This window comes from Pongo abelii, chromosome 18 (genome assembly GCF_028885655.2).
Source record: "Pongo abelii isolate AG06213 chromosome 18, NHGRI_mPonAbe1-v2.0_pri, whole genome shotgun sequence".
Lineage (NCBI taxonomy): Eukaryota > Metazoa > Chordata > Mammalia > Primates > Hominidae > Pongo > Pongo abelii.
Window position 1 is genome coordinate 21,093,268 of NC_072003.2, and position 16,718 is coordinate 21,109,985.

Genomic DNA, 16,718 nt, shown 5'->3' on the forward strand with positions numbered 1-16,718 from the left:
CTTCCTCACACACTCACACATAAGCATACTCATACATGCTCACAACCCTCCCCTCCCTCATACACTCACACCCACATGCACACCCTCGTACATACACATATGCTCACACAGTCCCTCTCACACACACTCCCGGTCCCTCACACTCACACACAAGCACACACACATGCACACACTCATGCACTCCCTCCTTCACACACATTCACGCTCCTCGCACACACTCATACTCACACCCACATGCACACATGCACACAGACACACTGATACACACACACAGACACCCACATGCACACAGACACACACACAAGCATACCCATATGCATACATACAGACACACTGATACACTCACATGCACACCCACATGCACACACACTGATACACACACACATGCATACCAACATGCACACATACACGTAGACACACTGATACTCTCACACACTCACACGCACCCCCACATACAGACACACACACACCCACATATACACAGACGCACTGACAGACTCACATGCACACCCATACACATACACTGACACACACATACCCATACTGACACACATGCTCACACCCAGTGTATGTGCAGCTGGTGCCATCCCCCCTCAGGCACTGGATCCCATCGGTGACCACTCCTTGCTTTGCAAGATGCTGCTGTGGGGGGAACTGGGCAAAGGGAACAGGCACTCCCTGCATTATTCCTTACGACTGTGTGTGAATCTGCAATTATCTCAAGAGAACCGTTTAAAGCAAGAGGACTATGTGGGAGTGGACACCAGCTCCCTGGCCCTGTCCTGCTCTTGCCGCAGCCCCCACCTGCCCGAGGCCTCTGCTGTGGGAACTGGAACCTCCCTCACAGGAAGGGCGTGACCTCATGTTTACCAGCCCTGCCCTGAGCGCAGAGCCCTTCGTGGAAATTGGTGCCTTGTTGTCATGAGAGGAAGGTCGAGGCTGGGAGAAACCTCAGGTTCTTGTGGGCATGGCGCTGCCTCGCGGTTTGATTGCAGGAGGACTTACGGCGGCTCCGAGATGGGTGGCTTGGCCTGGAACAGGAGGAGCCAGGGCGAGGGCAGCTGCTGGGCGCCATGACCCTGGCTCCTACTGCAGGCTTTCCTCTGGGCCCCCTGTTCCAGAACCTTCTCCCTCTCAGGCCACCTGTGTCTGTGCCCCTCAGGAAGCAAGCAGGCTTTCTGCAGACCAGGCTCTCTCCACCCTCCAGGAGGCGTGGCTGTCAGAGGAGCCGGCTGGCGCCCCACTGCTCTCCAAGCCAACCAGCACCAGGTGTGAAAGGAGTCAAATGTGTCCCAACGTATAAACGATGTTTATCCTGACTAGACAGGCAGCATCTTGATGTTTTACATTCTGTTTTAGCTTCCTAGACTAACCTCGTGTACTCAGCTTCTAAATGAGTGTCAGGCCCCTCAAGTAGATGCCGTGAGCAGCTGCTGTGTGCACGTGTGTGTGCTTGTATGTGTGTGTGTGAGGACGTGTGTGAGCATGTGCGCATGTGCTGAAGGTGCCAGCTCAGGACGACCAAGCATTACGTGTTCAGGAATTTTGCAAGCTGGTTGTTAAACAGAGCCATTACTAAAAATTCAATTCGATGGGCTTATCGAGTTTATAAAATTACACGAACCCATGCTCTGGGGTCGCTGACATCTGTTCTATGGTGGAAATACAGTCACGCACCACATAACAATGTTTTGATATGGTGGAAATACAGTCACGCACCATATAACAATGTTTTGGTCAAGCAGGGTGGTCTCATAGGATTGTAGCGCCATATTCTTACTGTCCTCTCCCGGGTTAGTTGTGTTTGGACACACATACACCACTGTGTTGCAGTCGCCTGTGGTATTTGGTACAGGAGCCTGCACACAGGAGGCCCGGCCATCCAGGCATGTGTAAGTCACCATGAGGCCCGCACAGCAAAATCACCCAGCCATGTATTTCTCAGAGTGCATCCCTGTCGCGAAGCCATGGTGAGTGTGAACGCAGGGAGTGCTGCCTGCACCTCCTCCCACCTAGGAGTGTCTCACGCCCTCCCCCAACCCCGTTTTTTCCTGAGTCATTTGTTAAACCTTGGCCCCGCTTGTGACTGGCAGTTTGAAATGCCCTGTTCAAGTCAGCTCCCCTCCCTGGCGCACACCACCTTCCTGTTTCCTGTGAAGAGGGCTGAAGGGAGGCTGTGGGGGCTCAACGTGTGACCAGTAGGTACTCAGCTGGGAGCGGTGCACACTCCAACTCAGGGTCCAGAGCTGTCATCCCACAAGGTCCTGCCTCTCGACTCATGCCTACCTCCGAGGTAAGGACCATCTGCCCACAGACTGGGCTTTAAGGCGCTGCAGCTGGAAACTGTCAGCCCACCTGGAATGGTCCCCTGAGATGTGGCTCTGTGAAGGGCTGGGGCAGGTTCTGGCTCCGGGCACGTGGACTCGCCCACCCAGGTCCAGGACCCAGGCACAGAGGCTGGGCTGATTCCTGGGGGTCTCTCTGTGCCCTCCCTGAGCAGCCCCTGGGGGATTTGCAGGGTGTGGGGTCTTTGTGGGGCCTTGTCCTTCAGAGCTTCCTATTTGCCCCTTTCAAATTGATTGAAGAAACCTTGGGGGGTCAGGAGAGAGCCGAGAATCAGGACTGAGTGAGAACAGCGAGCTGCCCTCCAAGGCCACCTCTGACTGGGGAGGCTCCCGCGTGGCTTTGCAGTCACTGGGCTGATGAGGCCTTCCGCCCTTACAACACAGGTTCAACTACAATACCTCAAACTCAACCCCAACAGCTATGAAAGCAGCATCGGGGAATTGGAACGAAATCACTCCCGATCCCACCTCTGCTACATCCGAGCCGTGTCTGTTCCTGCGTTCATTTCCTGCAATTTTACTCCCCAGCATTCGTGTTTTCATGTGGTTCTAACTAAGGCCCCAGAGGCTACAGCCCCACACCGTCCTTGCAGAAGCTGTAGCTCATCTCCTTCGCTATTTTAATTGAATGGGCACCAAGCGTTTGCCCTGGACCACCTGTGAAAGGCACCGAGGGAGAAGCCATGGGCTCAGGACCCCCCGGCCAGGGCTCGCCTTAGGACCCTTTACATATTTGAAGGGAGGCCAGGAAAGTGCGACCACAGTTTCACTCTCTTATCACTCTGCCTGCATTTTTCAGGCTTCAATAAAAGCACATGCAATTAGAGGGGCTCTGTTCTTCCTGGAGAAAGAACACTGCAAATTACAGGGTATCTCTAATGAGCCATGGACCGGAAGACAGCATCACTGACCCCTCATCATCTCAGACTCCCCTCTTGCCTCTCCCACCATGACTGGCTGGATGACCAAGTAGGGGCCTGAGTGTTCAGCTACAAAGACAAGCAGCTCCATGCAGCCTCCAGAGAGGAAGAGAGGCAGGTGGCTAGAGAGCCCCATGTGACAGATGGGCTGGTCCGGGCAGGAGGAAGGAGGGCAGGGGCTGGAGAGCCCCTGAGGACCAATGGGGCTTCTTGGCTTAAATGCCATGGGTGGGAGCTGGGGCAGCAGGGGTTCATGAGGCACTCACCTGGATTATCTGTCATTGTTGTAGCTCATACAGTCCAAGGGCCTCAGACTATAAATGTGTGGTGGTGAATTAACTACCTGTTGTGACGTTATCCTGGTCCTGTGAAGATTTACAAGGAGCCGTGTCACTCCTCTGCCAAAACCCTGGACTGTCCTCCTGTCCCCCTTGGCACAAATCACAAAGCCCCATCGTGCACACAGGAGCCCGGGTGCTCAGGCCTTACCCAGCAGCTCCAGGCCTCCTGGCTCCAACCCTCTGCCTTCTTGCTTTCCCTTCAGCAGGACAGATCTCTCCCTTCCCGGGGCCTTTGCACATTCCCTCTGTAGGAATGCTCTGTCCTGCTCTCTGCAGGAATTCCCTCTGCAGGAATGCTCTGTCCCCAGCGATCTGTGTTGCTTCTCCCTGTGGACACCTGAGAGGGAGATTTCCTCGACTACACAATGTCGAATAACTGGCCCTTACCTGCATCTGCCCTGCTTTATTTTTCTGGGTAACACGCAGGTAACACGCCTCACCACCTGGCCTGCTCACTGATGTGACCGCTCATCGACCCTCCCAGACTCAATGGGGTGAAGATATCTCATTCCTAATTGCATCTCACTTAGCAGTGATAAACAGAAGAGGAATCCACATTCAGACAGTCGATGCTTCCAGTGTTTCCTCCAATACTCGAGAATCTGCTCCACAGGTGAACGGACTTCTCCAACTGCTGATAGAAATGGTAGTACTCGTGGTGGTGGGAACCCACACCCACCCTCAGACACCAACTCGCAGCATCTCCGCAGGCCCAACAGCCCCCGCTCCAGTGGCGCAGAGACCCCCGAAGGCCGGCACCTGGATGTTCCCCTTGAGCTATTCACTTAAGAAAAAACAGTCCATTCTCCACCGGGCACTCTTCTCATTCATTCTGAGAATTGAAAATCAGGCTTTTTATTTGTTTGTTTTGTTTTTAACCTCAAACAGCGTTGTTTCTAAACTATGGGGAGTGAATCCAAATCTGAAGACAGAATGGACTGAACTTCAGGGATGCCTGGGCTGCTGGCTCTCAGCTCACCCGTGCCCACCTACCCCGTGCCCACCCACTTTACTTACCATCCTTGAAAGTCTTCTCAGTCTCAGCCATGGCCCATGGCAGCCCAGGCAGCCCTTGCCTTCTGCTCCCTGCGAGGGAGCCCCTGGAGGGCGGCAGTGGAAGAGACGCTCTGAAGCCTCAGAACAGCTCCAGAGACCAGCAGGCAGCCCTTCCATTGCTGTGTGCTGGCCTGACATCCGCCCGCGTGAACCCCCTCACACACACACGTACACGCACACACGTACACGCACACACATGTACACGCACACACACAGATTACCCACATGCCCATTCAAACCGCAACTTAATAACAAGGAACTGAAAAAAAAAAGGCTATTAGACCCAAATGAGAATCATAAGGTGGATCCCAATGAGAATTGTCTGCAGCATCGCAGTCACCGCTGTGTCTGAGACAGGATTTTCCATTTCAGCAGCAGATCTAAACCTGATGCCCAGGACCTGTTTTAAGCAGTGAATCAAAGATCACAGAAGTTAAAGTTTGGCAAGTTTTCGATGTCAAGGAGATGGAAAGCCTAAAATCAGTTTCTGAACCACTAAATTAGAGAGAACAGCCTTGCTCATGAATTTTCCAGAATTCCACAAACAATTAAGAAGACCCAGGGTAGGAAACACATACGATTTGTTTTCTTTGATGGTTAAGTTGGTTTAAGGCACAGAGTGAGAACACAGGTAAAAAGAAGCAACTGTTCAAGCCCCAAGGAGAATCCAGAACCGACCCAGCCCCCATGGAGAATCCAGGATCCATCCAGCCCCCAAGGAGAATCCAGAACCGACCCAGCCTCCAAGGAGAACCTAGAACCGATTCAGCGCCCCCAGAGATCCCAGAACCGACCCAGCCCCCATGGAGAATCCAGGATCCATCCAGCCCCCAAGGAGAATCCAGAACCGACCCAGCCTCCAAGGAGAACCCAGAACCGACTCAGCACCCCCAGGGATCCCAGAACCGACCCAGCCCCCAAGGAGATCCCACAACCGACTCAGCCTCCAAGGAGAACCCAGAACCGACTCAGTGCCCCCAGAGACCCCAGAACCGACCCAGCCCCATGGAGAATCCCCCTCTCCAAGAAACACCCAAGAATGATCAATAAATACTTCATAAAAAAAAAAAATTTTCTGGAATTCACATTTTAAAAATAAAAAACCAAACAGGTGAATTTAACTTTTATTTAACTCAATATATCTAAAATACCAAATATCATTTCAATATATAATAAATATTAAATTACTAGACTATTTTACAGTTTTTGGTCTTATGGCTTTGACATGTGGTGTGTAATTTAAGCTTATAGCACATCTCAATTTGGACTATCGCATTTCAAGGCTCGGTAGTCACCTGTCATTAATGGCTACTGTAATGGGCATTAAAAGTCTAAGAACTTGTCTTCTGTAGTTTTCCTACATAGGGAGATAATTTCTGGGCAGTCTGTTGTCAGTATATGGCCCTTTGAAAATGATGCCTAGTTGTTATTGAAACAGAATAAATTGGCCATTGGGCATTTGGTACAAAAAAAAAAAAAAAAAAAGAGCTTACTCTATACAGGCATTGGGGGCTAAGCAGTGAAAAAAATCTAAGCACCTACACTCAAGGAGTTTATAGTCAAAGTGACTGAAATACAAATAAACTAGCAGTTCTAACAGTGAGAAAAGCTTAGGGTTCTGGGAGTGGGGGAGTGATGAAAAAATGCTTATCATATGATAGGTGCACAATCAATACTTAAATGAATTTATGTATTGCAAAAATGATGAATAAATAGAATCAACAACATAACAGACGCCTTCCTCCAACACAATAAAAATAAAACAAAAAACAAACACAAAAGAAAACAAAACAAAAAACGGTCAAAACAGTCAGGAGGTTTCTTGAGTCTCCTGATATCATCAGCTCGATGAAATGGTACAGGTCTCAGGTGACACTGGACGGGAGGTGTTTGTGGTCTCAGAAAATCATCAACTGGAGAAGGTGGAACAGGTACCAGAAGACACTCGGGAGGTGTCTTCAGGCTCAGAGAATCATCAACTGCAGAAGGTGGAAGGGGTGCGAAAAAACACTCGGGAGGTTCCTTGGGTCTCCTAAAATCATCAGCTCGAGGAAATGCTACAGGTCCCAGGCGACGCTCAATGGGAGGTGCCTGTGGTGTGAGAAAATCATCAACTGGAGAAGGTGGAAGGGGTACCAGAAGACACTCGGGAGGTGTCTGCAGCCTCAGAGAATCATCAACTGGAGAAGGTGGAAGGGGTGCAAAAAAACAGTCAGGAGGTTTCTTGAGTCTCCTAATATCAGCTCGATGAAATGGTACAGGTCTCAGGTGACACTGTAGTTGAGGTGTTTTTGGTGTGAGAAAATCATCAACTGCAGAAGGTGGAAGAGGTACCACAAGACACTTGGGAGGTTTCTTCAGGCTCAGAGAATCATCAACTGGAGAAGGTGGAAGGGGTGCAGAAAAACAGTCAGGAGGTTTCTTGAGTCTCCTGATATCATCAGCTCGAGGAAATGCTACAGGTCCCAGGCGACAACGCTTGATGGGAGGTTCCTGTGATGTGAGAAAATCGTCAACTGGAGAAGGTGGAAGGGGTAAGAAAAAACAGTCGGGAGGTTCCTTGGGTCTCCTAAAATCATCAGCTTGAGGAAATGCTACAGGTCCCAGGTGACGACGCTTGATGGGAGGTGCTGGTGGTGTGAGAAAATCATCAACTGGAGAAGGTGGAAGGGGTACCAGAAGACACTCGTGAGGTGGCTTCAGGCTCAGAGAATCATCAACTGGAGAAGGAAGGGGTGCGAAAAAACAGTCAGGAGGTTTCTTGAGTCTCCTGATATCATCAGCTCGAGGAAATGCTACAGGTCCCAGGCGACAACGCTTGATGGGAGGTTCCTCTGATGTGAGAAAATCGTCAACTGGAGAAGGTGGAAGGGGTAAGAAAAAACAGTCGGGAGGTTCCTTGGGTCTCCTAAAATCCTCAGCTCGAGGAAATGCTACAGGTCCCAGGTGATGACGCTTGATGGGAGGTGCTGGTGGTGTGAGAAAATCATCAACTGGAGAAGGTGGAAGGGGTACCAGAAGACACTCGGGAGGTGTCTTCAGGCTCAGAGAATCATCAACTGGAGAAGGTGCAAGGGGTGCAAAAAAAAAGTCAGGAGGTTTCTTGAGTCTCCTGATATCATCACCTCGAGGAAATGCTACAGGTCCCAGGCGACAACGCTTGATGGGAGGTTCCTCTGATGTGAGAAAATCATCAACTGGAGAAGGTGGAAGGGGTAAGAAAAGACAGTCGGGAGGTTCCTTGGGTCTCCTAAAATCCTCAGCTTGAGGAAATGCTACAGGTCCCAGGTGATGACGCTCGATGGGAGGTGCCTGTGGTGTGAGAAAATCATCAACTGGAGAAGGTGGAAGGGGTACCAGAAGACACTCGGGAGGTGTCTGCAGCCTCAGAGAATCATCAACTGGAGAAGGTGGAAGGGGTGTGAAAAAACAGTCAGGAGGTTTCTTGAGTCTCCTAATATCATCAGCTCGATGAAACGGTACAGGTCTCAGGTGACACTGTAGTTGAGGTGTTTTTGGTGTGAGAAAATCATCAACTGCAGAAGGTGGAAGAGGTACCACAAGACACTCGGGAGGTGTCTTCAGGCTCAGAGAATCATCAACTGGAGAAGGTGGAAGGGGTGTGAAAAAACAGTCAGGAGGTTTCTTGAGTCTCCTGATATCAGCTTGATGAAATGGTACAGGTCTCAGGTGACACTGGACGGGAGGTGTTTGTGGTCTCAGAAAATCATCAACTGGAGAAGGTGGAAGGGGTACCAGAAGACACTCGGGAGGTGTCTTGAGGCTCAGAGAATCATCAACTGGAAAAGGGGAAATTGGTATGAAAAGACCCTCGGGAGGTGTCTTGAGTCTCGGAAAATCATCAGCTCGAGGAAGTGGTTCAGGTCCCAGGGCACACTCGTCTTGAGGTGTCTCTCTTCTCAGAAAATCATCAGTTGTTGAATGTGGTTGAGGTCCTAGTAGACACTGTAGTCGAGAAAGAGTCAGCAGTCTCAGACACCCTTTAACTGATGGATGTGGTTGACCTCTCAGATCACACTGAGGTGGAGGAGTTGGCTTGTGGCCCATCCTTTTTCTTAAAGTTTCAGCCATGAGGTAGGGCCAGTAGGGCAACCCTGAGGAATGATGGTGCTCCACTGCCGCCATCCTGACCTGTAGGGCCGAAGGAGGAAATGTTTTCACACATATTCATTTGATGGACAAAATTACCGCCACCAACACAGGCTGCACCTTCTGTTGCTGGTGATAGATTTTTGCACCTTTCCCTCCTCCAGGTTTCAAAATAGCAGTATCAGTGTCATAATATCACCCTTCCACTGAGTACTGCCCACAGCTGGGGAGTAAAGAAAAGTCACTGGGACACACTGTTGTCTCCACATGCCACTGTGTCTGTTTGCAAATGGAGGCAGGCTGGGGTCCTGCCCCAGGGAAGACAGAGTCATAACAGGGTAATAAAGAAGCATGTTTGAGACACAGGAGTGTCTATGTCTATCCTCTTTCCTCCCTCACAGCCAGCACCAGAGCACGTTTCTTGCACCAGGTCAACAGAGAGTAAGAGAGGCATGAAAAGCCCATTGTCCACACATGTTGCAGCTTCTTTTTGGAGAATGTTTTCCAGGCCTTTTATGTTCTGTCTCTGATTCTCAGAACTCTGCAAGGTCAGTGTGACCACCCTGCTCCAAATCGAAGAAAACAGAGGTTTCCAGAGGAAGGAGAAATTGTGCCCAGGGTCACACAGCTTGCAAGAGGCAGAGTGGAAGTTGATTCCAGCTCTGCCTGCGGGACCCTCTCATTTCCCCTCTGTTTCCCTTCTGGACAAAGGATCTTCTTCACTCTGGAGGTGCCACCCATGAGAACAAAGAGCTCTGGAGAGATGTGGATTCCTGAAGAGCTTCAGGGGAACTGGGAGAGGGATTTCTGACAGAACAATCTTATCTCAAGAAGTCAGTTAGACATGGCTGTAATATTTCTTTTCACTCCCAGGTAATACCAAATTGTAAGTGCACTACGACATAAAGAATACCCCATGGAAAAATGAGGTGGGAATTCTAAAGAAAGCAAGTTTTAAAACTGTGTTTCACTTCAAGTGTACAAGTCCCATCATGTGTAATCATAGGACTCGGCAGCTTTTGAAGGTACAGAGGCCACACAAGAATCAGCTTAGCTGAGCATCATTTAAGGCCTTCATTTGGAATTGTCCCTGTAGGTAATAAGTTACATTCACTCTTCACTAATTTACAGTCAGGGCCTATTTGCTATTACAAATATGGAACCTCTGACACTTAGAATATTAGATCAGGGGCCCCACTGGGTGGGTATGAAGGTGTTTTTGCACAACACGGTTACCAACAGGGATGGGACTGTGATGAACTATGGAATTGGCCTTGTCAAAGAGCATTCAAAATTGCACAAAGCACAAAATAATGTTAGATTAATGCGTTTTCACTATTTTCACTTCTCGGAATACAGCAGATATTTCAAACGTTAATCACCTACATTATAGCAGAATGCAAACAAAATCACAGCAAAAGAAAATCCCACATATTTCAGAAATGAGACCCCACAACATCTTGGGTAAGGTGGATCAGTCAGAGTTCACCGCGCCATGAGACCTACAGTACTGGAGGTCAGTGGTGCCTCCTCGTGTTATTTCTGGAAACAGAACAGTAAAAGCCCTTCAGCCCTCGGTCCCTGAGCTTTTATGGATTCTGGAGGTGCCACCAACGATGATCAGCTGGGAATGGAGAAGCCTGAAAGCTCATGGAGAAGATTTTGCTTCTCAAGAAGTCGAGACAGAAAAGGCACCACAGAACCCACAGAGCAGAGGCCAGGCCAGGAGAGGGCATTGTCGGAAAAGACCAAAGCGTCCTGATATAGGAAGAGTGAAAACGTCCCCAGCATTTACCTTTGTCTTCTCTGTGTTTTCAGCTGGGACGCCGCTGCTGTTCCTCATGGGAACCCAATGAGGTCCTGAATCTGCTAAGGGCCAGAGAAGGGAATGGGGCTAAATCTGGCTTGCATGTTCTGTGCAGAATAAGAAACCCTCCACACCCTCCGCTGCCATCTCACTCTCTGCCACACAGGTCCCTTACCAGAGGCACAGGGTTTATTGACGACATGCCTCAGAGGACTCTGGAGCCCTCTGGACCCTCATCCTTGAGGAAGATACCACAGAGCCCTGGTCCAGGGGTATTCTTAACTCTCAACAGGCTGTGAACAGGTCGGGCTCTAACCAGCTGGAAATGAGCTCTAAATCAGTACATATCAGAGGAAATCACTCATCATGTGAGCACAGACTCAAAATTAAAATAGGAACAGCCATGGTTGGAAGAATATCAATAAACCCTGGACAGGAACAGCACTGCTCCTCTTCTTCAAGCCATAGGGACATTTAAAATTCTGTGGATTCATAGTTAATCTAACTTTCATACCTGGCTAGGTATTATCAATACTTATGAACAGAAATGGACATAAAGAGATGAACAGTCATGAGAAAAGGTAAGAGCTACAGAAATTAACTGGAAAGTATTGGGGTTACACTTCAAATGTTAGAGGAGTAGGATTACATAGAAATTTAACTTACTAATGGAGTTATATAGTTGACAATAGACAACTTAAAAAGAATGAAGGAAGTTCCAAAAAGTGTAAATAAATGCTTCTTTTCTTAAAGGAGATCTCAAGCTACAATACTGATCCATGAAGACACGGCCAGAAAATCTGTGCTCTCATCAGCACATGTGGCTCCCATTCTAAAGTGCTATTGTTGTTTTCTCAAGTGAAAGAAAAATAAATCCTTCACACTGAGTCAAGGTGGAAAGGCGAGCTGGCCCACCTGCCTTCTAGGCTCATCTCCTCAGTTAAAAGTAACCAAGACATTAGGGTGGGGCAACGTCCACAGTCAGTGGAGCGGCCTGAGCTCCACCATTCACAGGGGACTAGCCAAGAGCCATTCAGCTCGAGCACCTGAGAAAAATAGGGTCCTGCCACCCAGCGAGACAACTGTTCTCTTTATAAGTGCTTGGAATTGTTTCCAGGAAACATAACAATCACCCCACCCGAGCCCTCATCCCCAAAAGGAGAAGCAAGGTGTGTGGATTGTGCAGCATCAATTAAGCGGCTGCCTTCACAGCAAGCTCCTACCCCTCCAGAAAGGGTTCTCTAGGCCCGGTCGTCCCTGGACTGGCTCCTGACTCATGTGTCTCTCTGGCACTCTCTGCTTTTGCCTCATTTCACACCTAGAAGACATAGAAAGAATTGACTTGAAGAATTAAAACACCAAGTTCTTTACTAGATGCTCAAAGCTTTATCTCAAAACAAAAACATCCTTTAAAATGTCCATCACAATGACCTACCTGTGCCACTTGTAGGCAGCCTTCCTCTCTGCCATCCACCTTTGCAAGCCTTGAGCACAGAGGTGTGGGGAGAAAAATACATCCATGTCCTGACCTGGCAGACTATGTCCAAAAGCAAGGAAAACAAACAAACTTCCTGAGTTGGCAAGAGGCCTTCTTGCAGAAGGGGCGATCTGAAAAAGCCAACACATGAGAAATTGAATGTTGAGAGAGTCTAAGGGCCATGGCATCATCTGCATCAGCACTGAACTATCCTGCAACTGCGGGGAGGAAGCTCCTTACTTTGCATCTGTAGTAGTCCTCTGCCCGCCGCTGCAACTCTTGCGTGCATTGAAACGGTTTCCTATGGATTACAATCACTTTCATCAGCTAAAGCACCACTTTCAGGATGACTTTAAATAATCTGCCATGTTTCTGTTATCCTCACAACTGTACCCTTACACAATCTATCTATACCTAGAAAACGTATTTCAGATGGCTGTAAGAGTACAGTCTGAGCCGGTCGCGGTGGCTGACGCCTGTAATCCCAGCACTCTGGGAGGCTGAGGCGGGTGGATCACAAGGTCAGGAGATTGAGAACATCGTGGCTAATACGGTGAAACCCCATCTCTACTAAAAATACAAAGAACTAGCCGGGCGTGTAATCCCAGCTACTCGGGAGGCTGAGGCAGGGGAATCACTTGAACCTGGGAGGCGGAGGTTACAGTGAGCCAAGATCACGTCATTGCACTCCAGGCTGGGTGACAGAGCGAGACTCCATCTCAGAAAAAATAACAAAAACAAAAACAAAAACAGTACACTCCGATCCAAACTGTTGCTGTATTGATTCCTCCTCTTTTGCTTACTGCCTGCCGATTTCTGAGTTGACAATTTCCTTCCCCATTCTCAGTATATCTCTGATTCATCCTTCATTGAGCATCTTTTATCATAAAGCTCTATTCTCTTTGTATTAATATCCTTGCCATGTTTCACAGGGCAGAAACAGCTGGGCTTATAAATAGCCATAGTCCTTCTGAAGGATGTGGTTGATCCTACAATAACACACTTTCCTAAGGATGACAACAACTCACTCCACCCCTAGAATAGCTGGTAACCGAGTTTCCACACAGTCTAGCTGGCAATGGAGTCAGGAGACGTTTTGCTACTTCACATCTTTTGGTCACTGGTAAATCTTAAGGTACTTTGTTTTCTGTTTTGTCAACTCTCTCTCTCTCTCTCTGGATATGTCTTCTGACCATTTGTTTCTATTTCTGCATTTACTGGGTCTAAACATTGTACAAAAGTTAAAAACAACATTCCAATGGGGGTTTCCTAAGAGGGTGGGGTTCAGTTTCTGAACTCACAGTTGGGTGTGTATTTCTTTCATATCCAATTTCCCATTCTCCTCTGCCTCTGATAGCTGCCTCTCATTTTCTGCTTGCTCACATTCTTTCATGTTTTGTTTCCTGAGATTAGAAGGGAGGGAAATGCACACACATGATCCACCAGCCCGTGTGGGATTCCCTCTGCCCTTCTGACATCTGAAGGCTGTGATTCAAAGATCCCCCCTGCAACCTTCCCATAAATGAACCAACTGATTCTCACAACCAAAGGGAGAATTGACACCTCCCATTGAGGGACAAAGAAATATCACACTCTGGCCTGCTGGCAAGTCACCTGTCATTTCCAGCTCATCTTCATAGTTCTGTAGTTAGTCCTATTCTTTAGTAAATATAAAGACTATTAAAAGCTTCTATGAGGTGCACTATGTGTGTCTCTGGGGTCAGTCTTGTGCTTGACACAGCGAAAGCTCATTTTAGTTCAGTGTGAAAAACCAGACCTCACCAACTCATCACAACTAACTCCATCGGAAGCAGAGGATTGCTCCTCATCTGCCTCCTCCTGTGGGAGACCTGATTCTCAGTCAGAGGCTGATGCCGGAACTGAGACCATCAGCCATAGAGAGATCCTTCCAGAATATGGTGTCATTAACCCTGCAGTTCACTACTGCACTTTGCCATGATTCAGGACTGGAACACTTGTCATCGACTTTAAAGATCCTGGTTGAGAGAAAAGGCAATCTCAATGCTGGGCGCATCTATTGAATTAGAAATGACCGGAATGGCTCCTAAGTCAGGGTGTTATGTCCTGAAAATAGATGACAACTGCAAACCATCCACCCTGGTGTTGACTGACTTTAACAAGGTTCAGTTCACAGAGAGTGAGGGCAGAAAAAGGAAATGGCCTAAAAAGGTAAGTTTGCTGTGTTGCCCTCACACCACTTGATTCATGCTCCTGATCCTAAGGACCTCACCTGATACTTGGTTTTATAGGAAGGATGTGTAAAATTCCCAGAACGCTAGGAAACAGGGACAAAAACACTTCAAAGAGAAAGTTAATGAACTTGTTTCTGACCACAGGGCATCCTTCAGCACACGCTGTCTGGAGTGGCCTCAAACAAGGAGTGTGTGGTGAGGTGCTGAGAATGCAATGGGAGCAGGGTCCTGTCCCCACGCTAAATGAGCTCACAGATTAATGCAAATGAGAAGCCAGTGAGGACCTCACTACTCCTGCTGTGCACTTGGGAACTACAAACACAAAACCTGACTCTGGAGGGAAGCTAAGGAAGCATTCTAATCTTGAGTTGACATAAGTGCATCTGAAGCTTCTGATCTCCGATGAGAACGATGGGGGACACCAAACAGAATATAAAACCCATGACTGAATACATCAAATTGCTAACATGGCAGTAAACAGACATGAGGTCAAGATGGAGAAGGAAACCCAGGACGAAAGTTAGCCTTGCATTTGGAACCCATTTCCCGGAGTTTCATTGCTGAATTCCAGAAGGGACTACTGAGATGCAAAGAAGCAGAGCAGCTTTTGCAAACATGCATGCGATTAGATGAAAAACAAGTGGATTGAGGGTCTGCCAATGAAAGCGACCCGTACTGAAGTCCACTGGCTCTGGTTGAGACCCAGAAGAGTCACACATCAGAACAGAAGTGGATAGGAAATACCCTGGCCTTTGTAGGGACTGAGCCTGCACTGATGACCTCAATTGCAGCCTGTATGGAAGACCCCTGACCATCCCCCAGAAGTAGACTCCCATCTCTTCTGCAACAAGATAACATGCTACTAGGCCTCAATTCATTGCTAAATATTTTTTAACAAGTATCTCACATTTAACAAAAAAAGATCAGTCATATGGCAGCAAAATACAATGTAATATGACCAAAACATGAAAGACTGTGAAAATGAATCTGGAGGTGAGCCAAGCATTGAATTCAACAATCCAGGCTGGGAGCAGTGGCTCACGCTGGGAGGCAGATGCAGGCGGATCACCTGAGGTCAGGAGTTCAAGACTAGCCTGGCCAACATGGTGAACCCCGGTCTTTACTAAAAATACAAAAATTGGGCTGGGCACAGTGGCTCACGCCTGTAATCCCAGCACATTGGGAGGCCAAGGTGTGCAGATCATGATGTCAGGAGTTCTAGACCAGCCTGGCCAATATGGTGAAACACCGCCTCTACTAAAACTACAAAAATTATCCGGGCATGGTGGCATATGCCTGTAGTCCCAGCTACTCAAGAGGCTGAGGGATAAGAATCGCCTGAACCTGGGAGGCGGAGGTTGCAGTGAGCCAAGATCACACCACTGCACTCTAGCCTGGGTGACAGAGTGAGACTCTGTCTCAAAAAAAAAAAAAAAAAAAAAAAAATTGGCTGACTGTGGTGGCACACACCTGTAATCCAAGCCACTCGGGAGTCTGAGGCAGAATTGCTTCAACCTGGGAGGCAGAGGTTGCAGTGAGCCAATACTGCGCCATAGCACTCCAGCCTGGGCGACAGAGTGAGACTCTATCTCAAAATTAAAAAAAAAAAAAAAAAAGGCTGGGTATGGTGGCTCACACCTCTAATCCAGCACTTTGGGAGGCTGAGGCGGGTGGATCACCTGAGGTCAGAAGTTCGAGACCAGCCTGGACAACATGGCGAAACCCCATCTCTAGTAAAAATACAAAAATTAGCTGGGCATGGTGGTGGGCACCTGTAATCCCAGCTACTTGGGAGGCTGAGGCAGGAGAATTGCTTGAACCCAAAAGGCAGTGAGTCGAGATTCTGCCATTGCACTACAGCCTGGGCAACAAGAGCAAAGCTCCATCTCAGGAAAAAAAAAAAAGAGAGAAAGGAAAACCAATGTCAGTACTAGCACCTCCTCTTCCCTCGAAAAAATTACAAACAAGAATGTAGGAAAGGAAACGAACTATGCGGATTAAACTAATCAAGCAGAAAGGACAAACTCAATTTTGAACCCACTGAATTTGCCACAAATATTGTAGAAAATATTCTCAAGGACTTTACAGTTGTCTACTTTGATTGGCACATGGTTCATAACAACAGTATTTGTGTCAAGGCACATCTTACTCTTCCTCGGCAGTCTTCCTCTGTCCATTGATTTTGTAATGACTGTTGACCTTCCTTGTCACCTTACGGACTTCAGCTCGAACTTTGGCTTCCATATGTCTCCATGAAGTAAAGAGGTCTTCCAGGCCAAATTTAATTCCTGGAAAGGAAGAAACCCTTTTCTTTGTGTGCATACAAATGGACCTCGGCCCTTGGTGAGGGTGAGGAGAGGAGAAGGTGAGAAACCTGAGGGCAAGAAGCTGTTCTTTCCCTTTCCAGGGCAAACTCATTTCCACACTATGGGGACTCCAACAGAGCCAT

At 48.2% G+C, this 16,718-nt stretch overlaps 2 protein-coding genes across 5 annotated transcripts in view; both read right to left on the bottom strand.

Moving 5' to 3' along the window:
• Positions 1-5,770: 5,770 nt before the first annotated feature.
• Positions 5,771-16,714, bottom strand: LOC129050929 (nuclear pore complex-interacting protein family member B13-like). Of its 4 annotated transcripts, none has more exons than XM_063717648.1 (6): positions 16,419-16,714; positions 12,297-12,357; positions 12,015-12,187; positions 11,803-11,897; positions 10,568-10,638; positions 5,771-8,814 (listed from the first exon to the last, which is right to left on the bottom strand). In XM_063717648.1, exons 1-6 carry the CDS (start codon positions 16,685-16,687, stop codon positions 6,349-6,351), a joined length of 3,135 nt encoding a protein of 1,044 aa, XP_063573718.1. In that variant the 5' UTR covers positions 16,688-16,714; the 3' UTR covers positions 5,771-6,348. The 4 variants fall into 4 exon arrangements, with proteins under 4 accessions (XP_063573718.1, XP_063573717.1, XP_063573719.1 ...); XM_063717647.1 differs by having other exon boundaries at positions 10,568-10,641; XM_063717649.1 differs by lacking the exon at positions 12,297-12,357 and having other exon boundaries at positions 10,568-10,641; positions 16,419-16,541.
• LOC129050877 (ubiquitin carboxyl-terminal hydrolase 31-like) overlaps positions 16,415-16,718 on the bottom strand; it is a 47,737-nt gene continuing 47,433 nt past the window's right edge. The window contains exon 9 of the transcript XR_010137834.1: positions 16,415-16,557. The gene's annotated coding sequence lies outside the window, so the exon portion shown is untranslated. The remainder of the gene's footprint in view (positions 16,558-16,718) is intronic.